The 23,816-nt window shown below is 39.5% G+C and overlaps 1 protein-coding gene across 4 annotated transcripts in view; it reads left to right on the top strand.

Moving 5' to 3' along the window:
* The window catches only part of LOC121313492 (transcription initiation factor TFIID subunit 4-like), a 68,590-nt gene that overhangs the window by 27,266 nt on the left and 17,508 nt on the right, over window positions 1-23,816 (top strand). For 2 of the 4 annotated variants that reach the window (XM_041246103.1, XM_041246102.1), the window contains 2 exons: window positions 14,512-14,642; window positions 23,297-23,422. In XM_041246103.1, the coding sequence (XP_041102037.1) occupies window positions 14,512-14,642; window positions 23,297-23,422 (257 nt within the window). Of the gene's footprint in view, window positions 1-14,511; window positions 16,141-23,296; window positions 23,423-23,816 lie in introns of those variants that run through there. The other 2 variants (XM_041246104.1, XR_005950001.1) reach the window with 2 other exon arrangements.

Genomic DNA, 23,816 nt, shown 5'->3' with positions numbered 1-23,816 from the left:
GGACCCAAATATTTCAAATTTTGACTCATCGGTCCATAAGACCGACTTCCACTTCTCAAATATCCAGTTTCTGTGTTTTTTGGCCCAGGCAAGTCTCTTCCTCTTATTCTGCACTCCTCTTAATGGTTTCTTTGCAGTAATTCTTCCAGTTAGGCCAGCTTCACGCAATCTACTCTGAACAGTTGATGTTGAAACCTCTGTACTTCTAGTAGCATTAAGCTGAGCTTGTATTTGAGGGGCAGTTAATCGCCGGTTTCGCAGACTTGTGACTCGAATGAACTTGTTCTCTGATTCTGAGGTCACCCCTGGTTACACCTGAGCAAATTTAGGATTGCTATTACAAGGGGGGTGAACACTTATCCAAGCTATTTCAGTTTTTAGAATTAATTTTCTACAAATTTCTAGAATATCTTTTTTCACTTGGAAGTTATGGGGTAGGATGTGCAGATAATTGGGAGGGAAAAAAAAAAATATACAGCTCTGGAAAAAATTAAGAGACCACTGCAAAATTCAGTTTCTCTGGTTTTACTATTTATAAGTATATGTTTGGGTAAAATGAACATTTTTGTTTTATTCTATAAACTACTGACAACATTTCTCCCAAATTCCAAATAAAAATATTGTCATTTACAGCATTTATTTGCAGAAAATGACAACTGGTCAAAATAACAAAAAAGAAGCAGTGTTGTCAGACCTCGAATAATGCAAAGAAAATAAGTTCATGTTCATTTTTAAACAACACAATACTAATGTTTTAACTTAGGAAGAGTTCAGAAATCAATATTTGGTGGAATAACCCTGATTTTCAAGCACAGCTTTCATGCGTCTTGGCATGCTCTCCACCAGTCTTTCACATTGATGTTGGGTGACTTTATGCCACTCCTGGCGCAAAAATTCAAGCAGCTCGGCTTTGTTTGATGGCTAGTGACCATCCATCTTCCTCTTGATCACATTCCAGAGGTTTTCAATGGGATTCAGGTCTGGAGATTGGGCTGGCCATGACAGGGTCTTGATCTGGTGGTCCTCCATCCACACCTTGATTGACCTGGCTGTGTGGCATGGAGCATTGTCCTGCTGGAAAAACCAATCCTCAGAGTTGGGGAACATCGTCAGAGCAGAAGGAAGCAAGTTTTCTTCCAGGACAACCTTGTACTTGGCTTGATTCATGCGTCCTTCACAAAGACCAATCTTATTTTCTTTGCATGATTTGAGGTCTGACAACACTGCATCTTTTTTGTTATTTTGACCAGTTGTCATTTTCTGCAAATAAATGCTTTAAATGACAATATTTTTATTTGGAGTTTGGGAGAAATGTTGTCAGTAGTTTATAGAATAAAACAAACATGTTCATTTTACCCAAACACATACCTATAAATAGTAAAACCAGAGAAACTGATAATTTTGCAGTGGTCTCTTAATTTTTTCCAGAGCTGTATATATATATATATATATATATATATATATATATATATATATATATATATATATATATATATATATATATATATATATATATGATATACCTATATATATATAATAATATGAATACCTCTATAATTTAAAGTTGTGTGGTAAAGTAGTGGATAAGAGGTTCTACATTAACAGTGAGGCAATACCAACAGTGTCTGAGAAGCCTGTTAAGTCTTTGGAGATGGTACAATGAGGACCTAAAGGACACAGCTCGTGTGGGAGAAGTGAGAGAACAAGCGGTACAAGGGTTGAATAGCATAGACGGCAGTGCTTCGCTGGGCAGACTTTCAGTTTTCAGTCTACTGCCAAGACTTCTGTGACCACTCATTGTGTATGAGGTTTCCTTGACAACAGTAGAGAAGCTGGAAGCGTTAATTTCATACGTCAGGAAGTGGTTAAGAGTTCCACTCTTCCTCAGCAGAGTAAGACTGAATGGTAAAGGGATGCTGCAGCTGCCAGTCTCAGCTATAACTGAGAAGTTTAAGTGTGCCAAGGTTCGATTGGAAATTACATTAGTAGAGTCACACAAATAATGTGAGGGAGGCAGCACCTCTGTTGAAAACTGGAAGAAAGTGGGCTGCAAAGGAAGCTGTGAATAATGGAAAGGCTGCCCTTCATGTCAGTGATATCGTGGGGCAAGTACAGCATGGAAGAGGAGGCCTTGGTCTCAGTTCAGTTCCTCCTACATGGCACAAAGCAGCCTCAGCTCAACAGAGGAAGCTGGTTCTCAACAAGGTGCAATAGCAGGAGGAGAGAATGAGGTGCGTTAAGGCAGTTCCCAGGCAGGTCAGGAGAATGGTTGAGATGAGAAGAGTGTGGAACAACGCAAGATCGTCCGGCAAGATCTATGTACAGTGGAACAGAGCAGGATCAGTTTCCTCATCAGGTCAACATATGGTGTTCTCCCATCACCACAGAACTTTAATCTATGGATAGGAGAGGATCCATGGTGTTCTTTGTGTTCATCGCCAGCTACATTGACACATTTTGACAGGATGTAAGGTGGGTGGTAGCCAAGGTCTGTTTACTTGGCATCATGACCAGGTGCTGCGATGTTTGGCCTTAGTATTGGAAAACAAGCCCAGCATGACCAAGAGGTTGCCACCAATTCTAGCAATATGACACACAAAGAACAACATTCCTCTGTCCAGGGGAGCAACTACCAAGAAAAGGTATAAAAACCAAAACTTGTCTAGGACAACTGGAAGCTGTTAGAGAATGGAAGATGCTGGCAAATGTTGGACAAAGGCATATTTTCCCACCTGAGATTGCCATCACTAACCTTCGACCTGATATTGTCTTGTGGTCTGGATCAGCACGCCTTGTTCACCTGGTAGAGTTAACAGTGCCTTATGGATGAGGCATATGAAAGGAAGAAACTTCGTTATAGTCAACTAGTTGCTGAAATGGAACTGCTTTGCTGGAGAGTCCAGGTTTACCCAGTGGAGGTGGTTTGTCGAGGATTTGTGGCACACTCTACAACCTGGTTTCTCAGAGCCATCAGATTCTCTGAAGCAGCAGGGAGGAGCAGTAACTGGCGATGGTTGAGATGACAAGGTTCATGGTTGGGGATATCAAACACAGTAGAAAGAAAGCAACGTTGATGTAAAGGAAGTAAGCTGGGCTTAGCTGAGTGGGGGACGGAGGGGGTGATACTGGGCTGCCAGAATCACTGTTGAGTCATCTTAAGGTGTCGTGGACTAGTTGACTAAAAGCCAAGGATGGAAGGTGCCCACTTGAAGGCCCCAGAGAAGTACCCTAGCCAGCATTGCAGTCGTTGTGTGTGTGTGCATGCGTTGATGTGCCAGGGAGACAAAATAGGCTTTTCCCTGGAGCCAGCATTACACTTCAACCATCAACACCAGGCAGAAGGATATCTATATCATCAGATGGAGACGCAGGTGGATCACATTAGTTTACAGTAAAGGAATCTATGTCTTATTTGGTTCTTATCTTGGCGAGAGCAATATGAGCGTGAAGTTTTAACATCTACTCTCATGTAATGGAAATTATATATATTACACACACACACAGTTGCGCTTCAAAGTTTGTGAACCCCTAGTGTAATTCTAGAAATTTCAAGTTTTTACTATGAAATCCTTGTTTAATCAAATCCAGTCTTTACTAAAAAAAGTGTTTTATATTTACACATTCAATGTGTTTTTTAGAGGCATTGATGCATGTAGTAGAATAAAGATAGGTACATAAGAATCGGTGCATGTGCAAAAATAAATGAACCTCAAGTTGCATTAGCTCAATCAAGGAGGTAACTATAATCAGGTGGGTAAATAATTGGGTACAAAGTTAACCAATCAAAGAGCAGATCTCCAGACAAAGTTTGGGCAGCGCTGTCCTATATAAAGTTAAGAAACCTGTTTAGTTTGTTCTTACCTGTACAGCTCAGTGTAACACACACCATGCCATGATGTAAAGAGACCTCTGAGGACCTCAGGAAGAGAGTTGTAAGTGCTCATCAGTCTGGAGAGGGTTAAAACCATTGCAAAACATTTTGGGCTCCATCAGTCCACTGTAAGACAAATAGTTTACAAATGTAGAAAATTTAAGACCACAGTGACTCCACCTAGATGTGGACGTCCTTCAAAATTATCCCACGGAGCAGCACAACAAATCATAGAGGAGGCCATAAAGAACCCCAGAACCACATCAGCCTCTCTTGCTACAGCTGATGTCAATGTTCATACCTCAACAATAGGACACAAACTGAATGGCAATGGTATTTATAGGAGGGTAGCCAGGAGGAAACATTTGCTCTCCAAAAAGAACATCGCTGCTCGTCTTAAGTTTGCAAAAGACCACCTGGATGATTCTGTAGACTTCTGGAAGAATGCTGTCTGGACGGATGAGTCTAAAATTGATCGTTTTGGTCACAACCGCAAACACCATGTTTGGTGAAAACCTAACACTGTCTGCCACCAAAATAACCTTGTCCCAACTGTCAAGCATTGAGGTGACTTGACATCATTGAGGGAACCATAAATTCAGAGTTAAACTAAAAAATTCTGGAGGAGACAGTCAGGCCATCCGTCTTTCAGTTGAAGTTGTGCTGAAAATGGGTATTGCAGTAAGACAACGATCCTAAGCATTCTAGCAAATCCACCAAAGAATGTATTAACAGGAAGAAATTTTGTGTTTTGGATTGGCCAAGTTAAAGTCCAGATCTTAACCTAATAGAAATGTTGTGGCAAAACATGAATCAGGCTGTTCATGCAAGGCAGCCCTCAAATGTGAAGCAGTTGTAGCAGTTCTATAAGGAGGAATGGGCAAAAGTTCTTCATGGAAGATGTGAGAGACTGATTAGTAATTATAGGAAACGTTTGGTTGAAGTCATTGCTGCCAAAGGAGGTGCCACAAGTTACTGAAGCAAAAGGTTCCCTTCTGCACACGAGGATTTTTGAGTTTTTGTTAAATGAATATTTTTTGTTAAATAAATAATGAAAATATCTTATTTGTTTGTGTTTGCCTGTTATTCAGGTTATCCTCATCAAAAATATAGATTTAGATGAAGGATTTATAAGGTTCTTTGTCTAAAATATATGAAAAGAAAGACCACCACATGTAGGGTTCACATACTTTCAAGCAGCACTGTGTGTGTGTGTGTGTGTGTGTGTATGTGTGTATATATATATATGTGTGTATATATATGTGTGTGTGTATTATATATATATATATATATATATATATATATATATATATATATATATATATATATATATATATATATATACATTACACACACACACACAAAGTGGTTTGCAGAAGTATTATTCACCCCCTACCAATAATGTCACATTTTGTTGAATTACAAATAATGTGTGCACGGTTTATAAACAAACTTTGTTTAAAAGCTGTAGTGGTTAAACTGAACACCTGTTATATAAGGATGATTTTAAATGTCAGTAAAACAGGCAAAGAAAATGTACAAAATGAAATTTACTGATTGCATTAAGTATTCAGCCCCTCAGGTCAGTACTTGGTAGAAGCAACTTTTGCAACAATTACTGTTGTGAGTCTTTTTGGATAGGTCTCTACTAGCTTTGCACAGTAGGTTGGTAAAATCTTTTCCCATTCTTCACGGGAAAATTGCTCCAGTTCTGATATGTTGGGGGTTGTCATTGGACTGCAATCTTCAAGTCTCGCCATAAATTTTCGATTGGATTCAAGTCAGGACTTTGATTGGGCCATTCAAGAACATTAATTCTTTTCTTGTTCAGCCACTCTGTGTGTCTTTGGCTTTGTGCTTCGGGTCATTGTCCTGCTGAAATGTGAATTTCCTCCCCAGTTTCTTAGTCTTGGCTGACTCAGACAGGTTTTTCTCAAGGATTCGTCTGTATTTTGCACCATCCATTCTCCCCTCTATCCTGACAAGCTTCCCAGTCCCTGCTGAAGAGAAGCATCCCCATAACATGATCTTGTATTGTCTTGCTAGAAAGTCAGCACTTCAAGATTGGCTTGCAGGAACCAGAAAACTGTTGCCTCGAGGACTTCGTCAATGTATCGCTGAGCAATACGGTTGCCCTCAATCTACACCAAAGGCTTTGTTGTGTTAAAGAAGATTCCTCCTCACATCATCACACTTCCACCGCCCCACCGGTTGACTTGAACAATGCAACAATCAGCATAACGCTCACCACGATGTCTCCACACACATTGTCTTCCGTCAGGTCTGCCAAGGGCAAACGACATTCATCGGTGAATAAAACACTCAAGCACTCTCTCTGCCGTCACCTCAGATGTTCTCTGCCCCACAGAAGACGGCAATTTCATCTCAGCTGTCAACGTGTTAACCCTGAACGTCCTCTGAACGTGCAAATCATTTTCATGTAAACGGCAAGCTACAGTCATTCTGATGATGCACTGGTTATTTCTTCCTGGAATTTCTCATGGTGTAGCCACTGCAGTCTGAAAATGATTACACAGATGGATCAATCAGATATGATGGTCCTGGGCCGGTGTGGTGACCCTCTGCCTTCCAGGATGTGGCCTTTCCCTCACAGCTGGTTTCCAGGTTTCTCTGGATTAGTTGAAGCAGAACATCTCATTCTCTGGGCAACTTCTCTCACAGACAGTCCACCTTAAAAAAAAAAAAAAAAAAAAAATATATATATATATATATATATATATATATATATATATATATATATATATATATATATATATATATATATATATATATATCAAAGAGGATGTTTGTACTGTACTATCCATTGAGTAGCTGATTGGGGTAATCTGTCGGAAATGATACAAGTTTTTGTAGTCCTAAATTGCACCAGATGGGCTGCTATCACCCTTAGTAGCTTGTACCAGCATAATGTCTCTGTCAGGTGGCGGTCACATCTTGGTACCTAATAGCAACGAGGGAGGTCTGTATTCTGATTGCAGCCCAAACCACGATTACTCCTCCTCATCTGATTGCAGCCTACACCATGACTTCTTCTCCTCATCTGTGTTCTGATTGCAGCCCACACCATGACTTCTCCTCATCTGTGTTCTGATTGCAGCACACACTATGACTACTCCTCCTAATCTGTGTTCTGATTGCAGCCCACACCATGACTACTCCATATGCTTAATATGCTGTGTAAAACAGTCACTATATTGGCCTAAACGTCGACATGCCTGTCAGTATAATCAACACAATGTCTGGATTAGTCCATGAAGACATTCCACCTGACATGATCCCTTGCTCTCCTAGGTTTGTCAAGGTGTTAGAGGTAGATGAATTAAAGCTCACCTAGACCTCATCCCAACCTCATGAAACAGTCTGCGAACGATCTAGCCCCTGTTACATTTTTAACAATTTTTCAACTGGGTTGGGTTTGTGAAAGGTTGCCAGCGTGACACGATTTGAATTTGGCAATCTTGCTGAGGGGTTATGACTATCCTGTGCAAGTTTAGTATCCACTGGTTTGGTATCGGTGTCGTCATTGGCCCCATGTCGTCATTACTTAACCAATGTCTAATTTTGCCTCTGAGCCATTACACTTAATGCTGTGTCAGTTTTGTGGGTACACCAATAAAAAATACAGACAAAAATGTCTGACTGCCGGTCTGCATTGGGTCTTTAAAACATATCAGAATTTTTTTGTTACACAAACCCTTCAGTGTCATTACTACTATGTTGTATTTAAATTGCAGGGGTTTAACACTTCAGTTCAGCTAAACTATTACAAATTGTTGAATGCCTGCTATTGTATATTTACCCCTAAACAGCCTTATGAACTTGATCCAGTAATGTTCAAGATCTGTATGAGATATGTGATATGATTACTTTGTATTCTGTACTTTGTATTTTACATCAATGGTGCTGTTGACTGGGTTAGGGATAGTTTCTGAATCTTTTCTGGACTACGCATTTGACTTAGAAAGGTCACTGAATGCAAGTGTCACAGCAAATGAGCAGTAGACAGCAGTGGTCTCAATTCTTGTGCTGCATCTGCAGATTGCCCAGTTGCTTCTTAAATTGCCCGCAGTGTAATCAGATTCATTAGTACACATTGAGTAGTCTTTCTCTAGTGGCTTTACATTGGGAAATCCTGGCTGTTTAACAACTGACAAGGAACAAAGTCAGATTTTTAGGGTATGAAATGGCGAGAAGCTCATGTCCTGTCTGCTGTTGTATGAGAAGGATAACTGAGCAACCCTGATGACAAGATGTTTTTAGTTGTTGTAGTTGTATGCAGACTTTATCAAACTGCGTCAGATGCTTACTAAAAATACTGTTTTGACTCTCTTAACCTGTCAAAAAGAAAAGACAATGTGGCTAGAAAAGACAAACATCCAGGTTTATAATCCTCAATTCCAAGCTACACAAACCTGCAGGCGGTCACTCCACTGACTTTTTTAAACTTAATTTTTACCCATTCGTAATTAAGTGGAATCATACAGTACCAGTCAAAAGTTTGAGTACACCTGCTTGAAACCAGGTTTTTCATGATTATCTATGCTTTTAACTGTATAAACTTGTCTATAAACACTTAATATTTCATTATATGATACATGTACTTATATAAGCTGATAATCATAAGTGAATTGCATTCAAAAATCAAATTTTTAAATGAAAATGTAAATCTTGTCAATTTCAATGAAATGGTCACCCAAAGGAAGGGGATTTCAATCTGAAGCCCAAATCAGTTAAAAGCCTGAAATTTATATAACACGGTGTTAGAACACTGGCCTAAGTATAAAAGTGTCTGTGTTAGATGTTCTCTGTGTTAACTAACATGTTACCTAATTAACTTTTTGTCACCAATTACTGTTAACAGGTGAGGGTCCATGATTACTATAAATATAGGTAGCATAGGCACAAGTTTGTCATTCTTGAATGTAAGGGAGCAGACAATGGCAAAATACGCTCAGTTAAGCAAAGGAAAAAGATCTGGTATTACTTAATAGAAATAAAGGTCAATCTTTAAGACAAATGCAGTTCAGTGCTGACAAATCCTTGCAGTACCGAACCGAACTTTGAAATATACAGCTGAATAGAAATCAAATCAGTGTAAAGGGATTTGCCAGTTATTGAGGAAAAACTCCTAATTGCAAAGGAAGATAAAACAAGTAATAGCTGTGTGGAAGGGGTGTGGGTAATTCACTGACTAGGAGACAGACAGGTGTACTTGAAAACACCACACAGGTGCCCAGTTTTATTTTAGATCAGTTCTTGTTTTTCTCTGGTAGAGGGCACCGTTGACCGTGGGCTGCCTATCAACGATGATAGACAGCACCACGGAAATACCACAGCTGGTACACAAACAGCAAATGCCCTCGCAGGTGCTCCAAGAAATAATAATGAAAACAGAAGGCGAAAAGAACAAGGGAAAACAAAACAGTAACAAAACTACAAATAAAAGGTGCTGCACTCGGCAGCGTTATCCCGGTCGCCGCTACCCGCACGACCCGGATCACCGTCCTACTCTATCGGCTATCTAGCCTGCTCTTTCACAATACGCCGGGGTCTGCCCAAGGATTCCCCGCTCTCTCTCTCTGTCTCGCTGTGATTCTTTATTTTTCTCCCTGCTGATTCCCGGTCCCAAATCAAAGCTTCCGCACTCTTAGCGCGTCTAAGTGGGCAGACCTGAGGAAACAACAGAGCGTTATTTTATAGGACCGACAATCGCCCAAGACCCGCCTCTCGGCCATTCAGAGAGGGGGAAAGTCCACACACACACTTTCCCACCTCCCCGTGTCACTGCCATGACTCACAGGCGGTTGTTGGGCGACTGCCGCCCTCTTCTTGCAGCCCGTGAACACGCCAGCAGAGTCAGCACAGATCTCTCCCTGTTACAAGCTGATAAAGGATAAGACTGGATTTCATCTCTGCAGAATTTATAGTTTAAGGAAAGGCTAAGGTAATCTGTCATTTTGTATTTTGTGGTGAACTATTTGAGGTTTTGAAGTTGAATGATAAAGTTAACACACTGGCAAAAATCAAAAGAAAGAAAAAGAGAAATAACATAAGAAACCTAACTCAGCTTTTTGAAAAAAGGAAAGGCAGAAGGAGAAAGGAAGCAAATAGGGAGGCTGCTTTGTGCCTGATCTTAATTTCAATTTGCCTAAAACATACTTATGTGCTATATTTTGCTGTTCTCTATAAAGAAGAAAGCATTGGTCCTCAGGGCCACTAACAGTCTAGATCTTTGTTTGAACCATTTCCTAATAATCTATTATTAGCATTTTAATTAATCATCCCCCTTAAGGGGAGCTTTTGTGAGTTTGCAAACCTAACCTGCTGCTGCCGCACCTACTACTACTACTTTTCAGTGTTATAGAAACTTTGCAAGTGTTTTAGGGTCATGTGTTAGGTTTCTGGAATATAAAGCCTTATGTCAGAAAATGAGCTAGTGATTTCGTATTTTCTTGCCATTGATCATACTATGGATAAAGTACAGAACACTCTTTCAAACAAGCTGTGTTCTATGAATTTCTCAATAAAGTTTAATTTCAGTGGGTGTCGAGTACAAACTAACCATTTCACTGCCACATTGTTTGTAACCATCTGATCCGATATGACAAAACCCTTAATCTATTCTACTGGGATAGCTTTGTTTTTGTTCGCAAAAATTCCTATTTTTAGTAACCGTTGTATAGTGCATATTTATTTATTTGTTTTATTTATCTATTTTGGGGTCGAAATGAAAATGCTCCTGTTTAAATGGGTGCGTTCTCGTATCACCATTTCAGAGAGTATTTTCTCCGTTTGGGGGTGACAGAAGAGATAGACGACCCAGAACTCAAGATTGTATGCACCAGTTAAGCTAGTTCCTGTCATTCATGCAGGTGTTGACCAGTATCAGCTGCTCTAGTCCTGCTCTCTCAGAATGTCAGTGTGATTCTACATATCCGTTGAGTTGGTAACTTTCTTTTTTTGTGTAGCAAAAATACGCTCCTAATTCATAAAGAATTGTCCATTCATTGACGATTTACTTAATAAATAAAAATGTATTAGGAATTTGTGTTTGTCTGTATCCACCATTCGACTGCCATTTCAATTGTATGTATATGTATGTCGTTAAGTTAAGACTTGTATTGCCATTTTTCTGCTGCAACAAATCTTTCAGACAATACTACTACTACTACTACTACTAATAATAATAATAATATCAGTGTTTTAGCTGATGGACAGATAGTACTGTTGCACAAAGTCATCAATACATACCTCTCTGCAATAAACAGTGGCTGTCCAGCAAAGCGCAGTGCTCTGACAAACTCATTAACACAGTCATTCTGCACTCTCTTTTTTTTATTAAAGCATGTGTAACGGCCGCATAAATGGATTGCTTGCCTCTTAGTTCACTTTATTGTTTTAGTTAATTCGGAATAAGCTGGAAACGCAGAACACTAGATACACTGTATTACACAAAAATGCACATCCTGTTTTGTGTTAGATATTATGTTGAGCTGTCTTACTGCTGTTTAAGTAGTTCCAACAGATTATATTTTATTACAAAGTGAACTCTTAGCTTCTTCATTTGCTATCCTCGGTTACCAACACAACAATGAGATGTTTCTTAGGTTGCTAATTATTGTATATTATATTGGTAGTTGGGTAAATACAGCACTGATTTTCATAACAATTGCTTGCTTTTTAATATACATATGTCAGAGATTAAAAATCTCTGCTAATTGGTGATTTTCCGCTCTTACTTGGCTTGGGGATATTGTTGTAGTCAATGCAGATCCGGGGTTAAAAAATTATTATTTTTTTTTTAATCCTTCATTTTTTTTAACCTGGTAACACATTTCTGACAGTTGGTGAGGTTTGTATTTATTTTTGTTTTTCATAAAACAATTCTGAGGTGTCTGAAGATCACTTCTTGTCTGTATCAGAACATTCTTCAGCAGCTTCAACCCAGGATCTGGTCAGCCCGCCACTCTTCGCTCTACTAGGCGTCTCAGTAACATCCGAAAAGGTGCCCCCTGAGCAGGACAGCGGATCATTGTCCAACGTCCAAGGAGTCAATCCCCGTTGATCTAAGTGCCTGCAGGCCAAGGATACACCTCCAGAGCAACTGTACTTTAAGGACTGGATGCTCAACAAACTCATAAACATCCTCCTCAAAAATGGCAGCGAGATCCCAGCGGAGAGCAATCGGGAATCTCTTTTAATTTTCTATTGTAATTCCATCTCGGCAGAACCAATTTTTCCACTCAAGAAAACTCCCCAGCTGCGCTCGACTGTTCAGCTGCCCAGATTAGACATCAGGTAGACTGTCTCAGGGCAAGCTAACCCAACCAGCAGGCAGCCGCTCCAGTCAGCAAAACTTAAGAGGAACATTGTCAGATTTTTAACGAAAATAAAAACATTCATGCAACCATTCACACATACCTTATCCTCAGTCAATACCAAACTCAACTTGGATAAACGAGTGTCCAAAATTGAGCAAGAAAAGCAAGGTTCCACAATTACGTTATTTTCCTCCATTCCAGCAATAAACTCAGCCTCTGCAAAAGCAGCAGCTGTTTTGGCATCAGATAATCATATCATCGACTGGGCTCAACCTGATTTTGATCTGTTCAACAGGATTGCGGGGTCTGCGCTTCCACTGGCCACTCAACCTCTCTCTGCTCAAAAGCTGCCATAGCTTCAACCTCCAGATCGTCAATCTGCATTGCTCCCCATTTTTATAATAGAATCTCGGTCCCCAACTCCATCCATTGTTCTGCCCCACCTGAGCATTATACAAGAGAAGGGCAAAAAATCAGATAAGCAGGAGGAAGGCAAATCTGTAATAATTTTAACACCGGTATATGCTCATTCAGGCAGTGCAAAAACATCCACACGTGAAGTTTCTGCAGAAACGCTCACTCCAAAGCCATCTGTGCAGTAGCGCCGAAGTGACTTTCTTCAAAACTTAAACTTTCAACTCCCATAAATGTACCCAATTTAAAACATAAACATCTGAATCACCCATACAAGATCTTTGTCAACTATTTAATCAATGGACTAGAGAACGTTTTTTCAGCCAGATTCAGTCAAATCCCTCCCTCCTCCTTTCAAAGCAAAAACCTCCATTCTGCTATTCAAGAACCCAAGACAGTACAGGCTCATCCAAAAAGAGATTAAAAAAGGGTTTATAGCTGGCCTGTTTCCAGCTCCCCTGTTTCCAATCTACAGTATTAACCCTATCGGCATTGCCACTGGGAAAATATCAGGAAAAAATAATCTCATCATAGACTTGTCAACGCTACGGGGATCAAGCACCAGTAACATCAACTCGCTCATTCCTCCCGATCAATTTTCTTTACAATGCATTACCATCTCAAACGCAATTCATTCAATTAAATTAGCAGGTTGTGGTTCCTGGTTATCGAAAACAGATATATCAGATGCATTTAAAGTAAAGCCAGTCCATCCTTCTCTTAGTCACCTGTTAGGGATATGCTGGGAAGCAAAATATTATTTTTCTACAGTGAACTTTCGCCCGCTGGAGCAGCCCTGACATATTTAATACTCTCTCAGAGGCTTTGAGCTGGATACTTCTCAATTCATATCATGTTCCGTTTCTGCTCCACCTACTTGATGATTTTTCTCTTGATATCTCCTCCCTCAGATCTGCCAGCAGAAGCGATCGCCAATCTTTTAAAAGTTTATTTTCAGAGGTGGGCGTCCCGCTCTCAGAAGAAAAGTCAATCGCCCCCCTTTGTTTACTAGAATTTCTAGGAATCATACTGGACACAGAAAAAGTTTGAAGCCAGCCTTCCCGTATCTAAACTCGATATTATCGATTCCATTATCTAGAACATTCAGATCAATAAAACAATCAAGAAATGAGCGCTGCTGGATCATTTTAATTTTGCAATTTGCATTATCCCCCAAAGTCAGACATTTATATCTCAATTACTTGCTCTTTCATCAACAGCAAAAAACTTGGACTCCTACATCAATATTTCATCAGAAGCTAGAAAAGACATTAAAATGTGGTCAGCTCTCATAAAGCGCTGGAACGTCCTCTCAGTGTTCTATGTTCATTTCAGCATTGCACAATCTGGCTTTATTTATGGGATTCAACATTTAAAGTTAATTTATTATTTGGTATACATTCTAATTTTAGGTGTAATCTGAATCTTAACTTCATTCAACTTGGGTTCTTCAGCAAAAATACCAACACAGCAATGGATCCCAGATTCCTGTCACTTTTCAGCTTTTTTTTTTTTTTACTTCTCATCACTTTCATCTCTGAATATATAAACTGATACTGGTACTGATTTCTGCAGCCTTTAGCAGCTCAGAACCTAGACAATGATTTGTGTTCCTGTTGCCTTTGTCATAAATGTGACCTTATAGAGGATGGTTCCTGGGGGCCAAATTAAACTGTTATCAGTATTTTCTTGCACTGCAGGCTAGATTTTATTAATGTAATGCCTGGGGTCTTTGAAGTTGTGACTTTATGAGAAAAATCCTACTTTCCTTACCTTTGTTCATTAGTGTGTATGACTTCCAGGGGAACGGAATACCTGCTGTGCTAATTACTTCATTTACGTGCCATCTCTACAATATGTAATGGATTTTCTCTGCTTCTGTAGGTAAGAGACATGGCATTACAGAAGTAAATCTGGATGTTGTGAGTCTTGTCTCTCATGCCACACAGGAGCGCTTACGGACACTGGTAGAAAAAATGACTGTGGCAGCACAACATCGGACAAGATCATACAAGGTATTCTTTCTGTCCTCATTCAGAAAGTTCCAGGTAATCAAAATGACCTGATGTTAAGGGTTTAGCATGTTTAACTTCTGTAGACCACACTGTTACAAACCACTGGAAAAAGACACAGGACTGCATTTTAAGGTGAGTAATAATACCAGTGCATGTCTATTAGATGCCGACTTTAAACAAAATTCATGGTGTTGGGTAACTGTATTTTCTGTCAATGGTTCGTAATCCAAACTAAAACTTCCAAACTTATAACCCTGTGTTTCTTTGCACCCAACAAACATTTGCTATAATTTATGCCTTTAGAAAAAGCAGCAGTTTCTTTTTTTATTGTAACAGAGACCTTCCTATCATAGTACTTTTTAATAGCCAAACAGTATAAATTACATGGCAAAAGAGTTGGAAAAGTTTTAAGTATGTCAGGGAAAGACTGTGCGATGGTGGGGCAATGAAGGCTGAAGGTTAATTACCCCTCTGAGAATATAGTAAATGATTTAGATTAAAAATACCACATTTGTCCCTGCTCAAAATTAGAACCAGTACTCAAAGTCTCACCACAAAAGACTGCTTTAGAACTGCTCACAAACATGCTTACTTTGCATTAACATTTTTAGGTTTCCATTAACATGAATACTTTTTAATACAATAGGTAATACAACATACATAGGTTTAACTAGTCAGTGAAACATTAGAAACCTCAGAACTTCCATCCACTAATCAGGAAGCACAGTGAGATTGCACTACCTTAAGTTAGATGACCAGAGACAACTGGTTCCCAACCTTTTTGGGTGTGCGGACCCCTTCTGAACCCCCCAAAATTTTGCGGACCACCATATGCTTCTGTCATAGTGACACACAGTCGCTGTACAAGGAATTCCGATTTATTTTGCTTTACACTATAGTACGGAATTGATACCCGATGCCATATGAAAAACTTACCTAATGATGGCTGGTGCTGTTTCAGCGATGTCACAGTCTGAATGTCCGATTTGGAGTGGTGACGATTTGGAATGTTTTAGCTTTAAATCTGGTTCCACATCCAGCCTACTCCTGTACTTTGAATTCAACGCAACAAACGCAGAAATTCCACTTTCACAAGAGTATATGGTGGCGAACGTATAACCAGATGCCAGTCAGATTTCGTTGCGTGAAGACTAAAGAGCTGTTGCATGAAAGCTCTGTTAGACTGTCTTACTCCTTTTGATGTCAAGTTCATGTGCATTTCACTGTCAACATTCACAAATGGGTTTCTAATTCACTTGTTTTTTTTTTGAGTCTTTTCTAAGTAGCACCGAAGAGTAGCTAGCTTCAAAGTTTTGTTCGTCAACACCTCGTAACATACAACATGCAGTGGTCATGGCTCCTCTTCGCTACCGGTCCAAGTAAATCCCATTTCCAAGTATGTATCATTGTACATCTGCATGTTGCGTTTAGTCTCTCTCTCTGTTGCAGGGTTTCACTTGATACTCCACCAGTGGCGACTCGTGAATTTTTTGGACAGGTGAGGCACAAATCATTAAATAGTTATTACCAACTCCCATTCAATCGCTAACGCACTAAAAGTAAGTGTAGTTTGTTCAGCTGATTTCATATATGCCTCCGCTGAGAGCATTTTAATGCCTTCAAATAAGACAGCAGTCGCTGTGTAAAATATACCCCCATCAATTAAAAAAAAGCAACATTCACTGTAAGCAACACACAACTTACAGAATTGCGGATACAAGTTTTATAATCAATTTGCTAATCAGAACCTTAAAACCACATATTATTTAATTCTACAAGTCATTAAGTGACACCAGCGTGTAACATTCACTACATCACAAAATCATTCATTCAAAACAAACAATATATGGAAGTGTAGAATATAAGGACAGAAAAAATAAGAACTGTCTTTAAAAGGCAGAGACGTCTAAATTCGACCAAACTGCAATCAGTTTTTCAGAGATCCTCAGCATGGATCACATCAACTTGTAGTTAGCAAGTTGAGTGATATCGAATGGGATCTTGCTCTGGGCTTATATAGGATTTTCCCTCCATTGAATACATCAAAAGTCCCGAGTAAATCTAATCATCACTCGGCCCTTGACGTTTCTAATCTTTTGAGTTAATGGTACATTCTAGAAGGGTCCGGTCAACTCCTTTTTAAAACTGACTGGATATAACTTCTTGCCAAAAAATATTGGAACATGATCTCCTCATAGCTCATAGTCAGTTGAACCAAAGTTCACAGAATCCTTGCTATAATACAAGTATATGTGTATATATGAGAGGTGTTTTTAATATGTAACACCAGCTCTATTTGATTATATTAAGCTGGGTCAAAAATATATGTCCCTCTTAGCCACATATTATGTTACCTTTTCATTGTGTTGTCAATGGGCCAGTTTAACTTCATATCAAATGTGTGTTAACAAAGTACGGGACAGAGACTACCTTTGAATAAGCATACAGTGGTCAGTTCAGTTGTTTTCATTTACATTTGAAACTATCATAAACATGTTAAATATAATAGCTTTATTTAACTGCTCCATTCTCAGACTATGCCTGACCCCTCTCTGTTTCTAAAAGTTGCCTGCACAAGCAGTTTACTTGCCAAGGCCATTGTTTTGATTAATGTGAAACTCCACTGCAAGCACTTCTCAAAATTCATGCATTAAATCTTTTTTGAACTTAAACATCATCACAATTGAAGTCGCTACTTATTTGATAAGAACTCATACTGGACGCAACTCCCCTAATTTATGAAATGCTCGCTTCGAGTGCCAGGTTTTCTTATTATAGAAAGGCTTTAGATTCAAAACTGTGGACGACAAGTAAATCTCGCTTTGACTGCCAAAAAGTACCTTCCATATCAAGCACCGCTCTGCTTGCAAGCAGATAAGGGCAGGGCTATTTTTCTGTAGGTTTTTTGTATACTAATATTATTGAATACAGTTTACAGTTTATTTGTTTAATATTCCAACCTAACTTCCTGTCTTTTATTGCAGTACAACTTTTATATAAACTAAAAATGTATATTCTTTAATTTAATGGATATTATAATGTCTAAAATATGTTTTGTTTAGTTAGAGACAGAGACTGAACTCTTACAGAGCTTTTACAGGCTATTTGTATTGCTTATTTTTTTTCCAAACAAAACAAAAAAACACTCCTTTTGAAAAAAAAACCTGCAGTATTCCTGGTCTGACTCTTGGAGGCGCTGTCGTCCCTCTTCTGACACCAACTGTGAACAGGATGGTTGCAGTGGTGACGTCAGACCAGAAAGGAACACACACAAGCAGGAACTGGCGGGGCAAACTGAGACGCTATGGCGCTCCGCTTTTATTAAACAAACAAAATAAATAGTTGCACAAAACAAAAGGGCACGTTGGCCTAACAAACAAACAATAAAACACTAACAAGTGTCGCGCTGGTTAATAACCAGCAGGTCTAGCAATTGTTATTTCGCCTCTGACACTCTCCTCCCAGTGCAGCAAAACTGGCTAACAATTATCTTATTACACGTGTAACAATTATTATTATTTTTTGTTCCTGGGTAGTAAGTGTTATTTCCTAATTGCTTATGCCTCAAAAGTATAGAAAATGGCTATTATTCCCCACAAACTTTGCTTTTGTGACCAGGACAGTGATATTTCAAAACATCACTATTTCCAATGGGAAAACGGGCAAATGTGTGTCTTTTCGTTCACATAAAGTCAGAAAAAAACAACATATGAATCCAAATTAACATGTATTCATACTAAAGTAATGCAAAAATGACTACAAAAGATTTAGAAGTGAGTAGTTTTTCGAGATTTACGATTATACTGTATTTGCACCGGCTTGATGCAATTTGTGCCCATTCTTCTTGGCAGATTTGATCAAGTTCTCAAGTTGCTTGGGGATCACTTTTGGACAGCAGTTTTGAGGTCTTTCCACAGATTCTCAATAGGACTTTGACTGGGCCACTCAAGGACATTCACTTTCTTATTCTTAAACCACTCCAGTGTAGCTTTGGCCTTGTGCTTTGGATCATTGTCCTGCTGAAAGGTGAATTTTCGCCACAGTTTTAAGTCTTTAGCAGACTGAAACAGGTTTTCCGCTAGTATTTGCCTGTACTTTGCTCCATTCCATTTTTCCTTCAATCCTAACAAGCATTCCAGTCCCAGTTGAGGAGAGGCATCCCCATAGCATGATGCTGCCACCACCATGCTTGACTGTAGGGATTGTGTTGACTGGGAGATGTGCTGTGTTGGGCCTGCGCCAAACGCAATGCTTGGCATTTAGAACAAAAAGTTCCAATTTGGTCTTGTCTGACCACAACACCTTTTTCCACATTTTTGCAGAATCACTCAGATGCTTTGTTACAAACTCCATGCAGGCTTTGAGATGGCTTATTTTTAGTAATGGCTTCCTTCTTGCCACCCTGCCATACAGGATACATTTGTGAAGTCACTTTTGTCATTGGCCTCACAGTGGCATCCCTCACCAGTTCCCTCCATGCCTAGCTGCTCAGTTTGAAGAGATGGTCTGATCTAGGAAGTGTCTGGGTGGTACAATGCACCTTCCATTTCTTGATGATTTAGTAGACTGTGCTCACAGGAATATTCAGACTTTGATATTTTTCTGTACTCTTCTCCTGCTCTGTGCTTTTCAGTGACTTTATTCTGGACTTGCTTTGAAAGCTCCTTGGTCTTCATGGTTGAGTCTTTACTTGAAATTCAATACCTGACCAAGGAACCTCACAGAGGCAGGTGTTTTTATTCTGAAATCATGAGAACCACTAATATTGCACACGAACAGAGGCCATTCAACTGTGTGGCTCGCTAAGGTGATTTTCTACACCTGAATTAATTTAGGTTTGCCACAGCAAAGGGTTTGAATACTTATGCAATCATGACTTTTCCTTTTTTATTTCATATTAATTACACCATGTAACAAATGTTTGTTTTTTTTGGTTCCTGGGTAGTAAGTGTTATTTCCTAATTGCTTATGCCTCAAAAGTGTAGAAAATGGCTATTATTCCCCACAAACTTTGCTTTTGTGACCAGGACAGTGATATTTTTAAATTTACCTATTTTCCAGAACATTCCAGATAGATTCAGTGGTGAGTAAACTTGGAGTAACTTCTAGAACTTTCCAGTAATATAAATAGTAGTATAAATACAGGGGCCTTAAGCCCACCAGTTCAGTTTAGTTGCAGCTGCCTAAGTGGATACATACCTGCATTTTTCTGAGATGGCATCAAGAGGCTGCAAGCATCCGGCAGACGCATTTTGCTATGTCTGTGGCCAATTTATCAAGACGAGCGAAAAAGTCCTCTGTGGAAGCATCTGCTAAGATGTGTGAGGCCTACAAGGCATATTTCGGCATACCTGTCGGGGATCAAGACAAACCCTGGGCACCTCATTTCACCTGCGAGCACTGCAAAAAAACTCTGGAAGGTAAGATGGACAATTGTTGCTCGGAATTTTGTGTTATAAAATTTGTTAAAATTTTTTAAATTGTAAAAGTTTTTAATTTTAAAATGTTTTACAATTTTCAATGTAATTGACAAAATATATCTATATGAAAAATGTTGCGAGAATCTCTTACACATTAGTCATGGGTGAAATAAATGTATTTTTGTAGGATGGTACAGAGGGGATAAGAGAGCCATGAAGTTCGCTATCCCAAGAATTTGGCGGGAACCCACTGACCACTCAAGCAACTGTTACTTCTGCATGGTGGACCCTTCCAAACGTCGGACTGGCAAGAATGCACCTGCTATCACGTATCCGGACCTTCCTTCATCCATCGCCCCGGTGCCACACTGCCATGAGCTCCCCGTACCCACTCCTCCGGAGAGAGAGCAGCCGTCTTTAGAAGAGAGCAGCAAGTCAGAGATTGAGGAATATGTTGTAGATCCAGATGACAATTTCAGAGGTGGAGCTGAGGAGAGAAACCCGTAGTACCCCAACCAAAAAGACCTCAACGACTTGATTAGAGATCTTGGTCTCACCAAGTCCAATGCCGAGCTTTTGACGTCTAGGCTCAAGCAGTGGAACTTGTTGGATGAAAGTGTGCAAGTCGCAGATCAGAGGAAGCGTCACCAACCTTTTTCCAGCTTCTTCACCCGTCAAGATGGGCTCTGCTTCTGCCACAATGTGACCTGTCTGTTCGAGGCAATCGGAATCGCCTGTAACCAGAATGAGTGGCGCCTCTTCATTGACAGCTCATCCAGTAGCCTCAAAGCCATGCTGCTCCATAATGGTAACAAGTACCCGTCTCTTCCCCTGGCTCACTCGGTGCACCTCAAAGAGGATTACAACAGCATCAAGACCTTGCTGGATGCCTTGAAGTATGATGAGTATGGCTGGTAGGTCATTGGAGACTTCAAAATGGTGGCATTCCTGATGGGTCTCCAAGGCGGTTTTACCAAGTTTCCCTGCTATCTTTGCCTTTGGGACAGCAGGGACACCAAGGTGCACTGCCACAGCGGACCGAGTTCTCTGTGGGGAGGAACAACGTCAAGTGGGAGCCACTGGTGGACCCCCGGAAGGTGCTGATGCCACCACTGCACATCAAATTGGGCCTTATGAAACAATTTGTCAGAGCTTTAGATAAGGAGTCGGCAGCCTTCAAGTACCTTCAAGACTTCTTCCCTAAGCTGTCTGAGGCAAAGGTCAAAGCCGGTGTCTTCGTCGGACCACAAATAAAGAAGATCCTGGAGTGCAATGAATTCCCCAAGAAGCTCACTAGTAAGGAGAAAGCAGCTTGGAACAGCTTTGTCGCAGTGGTTCGGGGCTTCCTGGGCAATCACAAGGCCGAAAACTATGTGGAGCTGGTTGAGACTCTGGTGAAGAACTACGGCACAATGAGCTGTAGGATGTCCCTCAAAGTCCATATCCTTGATGCTCATCTTGATAAATTGGGAGCGTACTCGGAGGAGCAAGGCGAGCGCTTCCACCAGGATATATTGGACTTTGAACGCCACTACCAAGGACAGTATAAAGAGAACATGATGGGAGACTACATTTGGGGGCTGATTCATGAAAGTGATTTACAGTATAATCGTAAATCTCGAAAAACTACTCACTTCTAAATCTTTTGTAGTCATTTTTGTATTACTTTAGTATAAATACATATTAATTTGGATTCATATGTTGTTTTTTTCTGACTTTATGTGAAGAAGACACATATTTGCCCGTTTTCTCATTGGAAATAGGTACATTTCAAAATATCACTGTCCTGGTCACAAAAGCAAAGTTTGTGGGGAATAATAGCCATTTTCTATACTTTTGAGGCATAAGCAATTAGGAAATAACACTTACTACCCAGGAACAAAAATTGTGTTACATAGTGTTATATATTTGCTACTTTTTGTTTTTGCTTTTTATGTGTGGAGTAGGTTGTGTATACAACACATATTAATTCCTACTTCAAAGTGCCATGACTGCAAGCTTTAAAGCAACATAAAAAAGCAAATTTAAAATAAATAGTAAACAAAGGGGCGTGACACTCCACCACACAGTTTAACTTTAAATGATTTTACAACATGTATTTCTAGTTCAGTTGCTCCTAGAAATGGTAATATTATTTTACTGAATTCTGACCACTTTTCTTTTCGTACAAAATCCACTTGAAGCAGGTTAAGACATCCTAGCCTTTTTGCCAGTTTTTAGTGTTTTGATTAATGAGACATTACCATAAGCATTTTCTAATGCTCCTACCTTCTGTTATCTGAAAGTAAAATAACAAAAGAAATTAGCTAATTTTTCTCAGAAAACTGGAATATGCTAACATGGCCTTATGATAAGAGCCTACCAAGTTTGACTCCTTCCAGCAGGTTCTTTCACAGACTGTACACAAAAGCTACCCAATATTTTCTACTGGTTTTATTTTCTTTAACACACATTACAGTCATTACAATTATTTGTTGCAGTTTCACAATTGTTCAATTTGTATCCCAAAGAGCAGCCTGCTTCCAGTAGCTGTGACAGTCTTGGATCAGTTTCTGCTCTCAGTGAGTCAGTTTCTGCTCACAGTAAAAGCCTGACGCCTGAAAAAACTTAAATCTTCTAAGCTGGGCTCCCATCTCTACATTCTCATTCCCATCGTCGGTGGGCAAACACGTTTTAACTGAATCTGGGTCAAAGAACCGCACAACCTTGCAACTGAGGCCGTCCATGGAAAAGAATGACTTATAGCATAAATTTGATTTGCCTTGTGAAATTGGGCTTGCCGGTGCGAGGAGGCAATTTTTATTTTGTTTCCCCTCTGACCCCCTGCGGTGGCCTAGAGAATCCCTAAGGGGACGTGGAACACAGGTTGGGAGCCACAGCCATAGAGCATTCTAAAACACAAACAAAAGGCTAAATATTACCATATTCAAAGATAAGTAAATCTGTAATTTTAAATAAACATTTTTAAAAAGCAATAACCCTTAACTTGGAATGCTACCTTGTCTGAACAATGCAATTATTCCAATGTGTACCATCTTTTTCTGCTATTGTGCTCTTGTTTGTTTTGCTTTGTTTTGTTGGCAAATCTTTTTAAATTCTATCTTTCAATTGTTAACCAGATCGGTTTAATAACCAAGTTTGTTTGTGTTGGGATGAAAATACAAAACGATTAAATTAATGTACAATATCTTGATAGGTTTTTTTTTTTTTTTTTTTTAAACAATTTCATTTCAGGATGATAGTAGAAACTTACTGCTGAATGACACTCGATCTCAGCTGAAGTTCTTTGAGCAGCTTGATCGTGTGGAAAAACAAAGAAAAGATGAAGAAGAGAGAGAAATGTTGCTACGTGTTGCAAAGGTAAAAAGGACAATTTTATTTTTTCTTCAACCCTTAAGCATGTATACATTTTAACATTGCTACCTGACTCGCCAGAACACTCCCTTCCTTATTTCCTTCTTACCAATGCCAAATTTATGTAAACAAGATTTATTTATTTTTATTTTGTTTATGGAGAAGATGATGCGTTTCCCTAGTGGAAACGAGGTAAAACAACCTTAGTAATTCACAATAGATGCAAATGGGGCTGCTTTTGTAAGCCTTTAACTGTCTTAAGCTTAGTGTATGGGTCTAAACCATCGCCCGACATGGTAACAAGTGTTAATGTCTTCTCCAACTTGACTGTCTTTTATTATTTGCAGAAACAGACCTTACGGGGTCTTGCATTGATTTGACCTGATTGACAGTATTAACA

The sequence above is a fragment of the Polyodon spathula genome, chromosome 3 (genome assembly GCF_017654505.1).
Source record: "Polyodon spathula isolate WHYD16114869_AA chromosome 3, ASM1765450v1, whole genome shotgun sequence".
Lineage (NCBI taxonomy): Eukaryota > Metazoa > Chordata > Actinopteri > Acipenseriformes > Polyodontidae > Polyodon > Polyodon spathula.
This window is presented reverse-complemented; position numbering and strand designations above follow the sequence as displayed.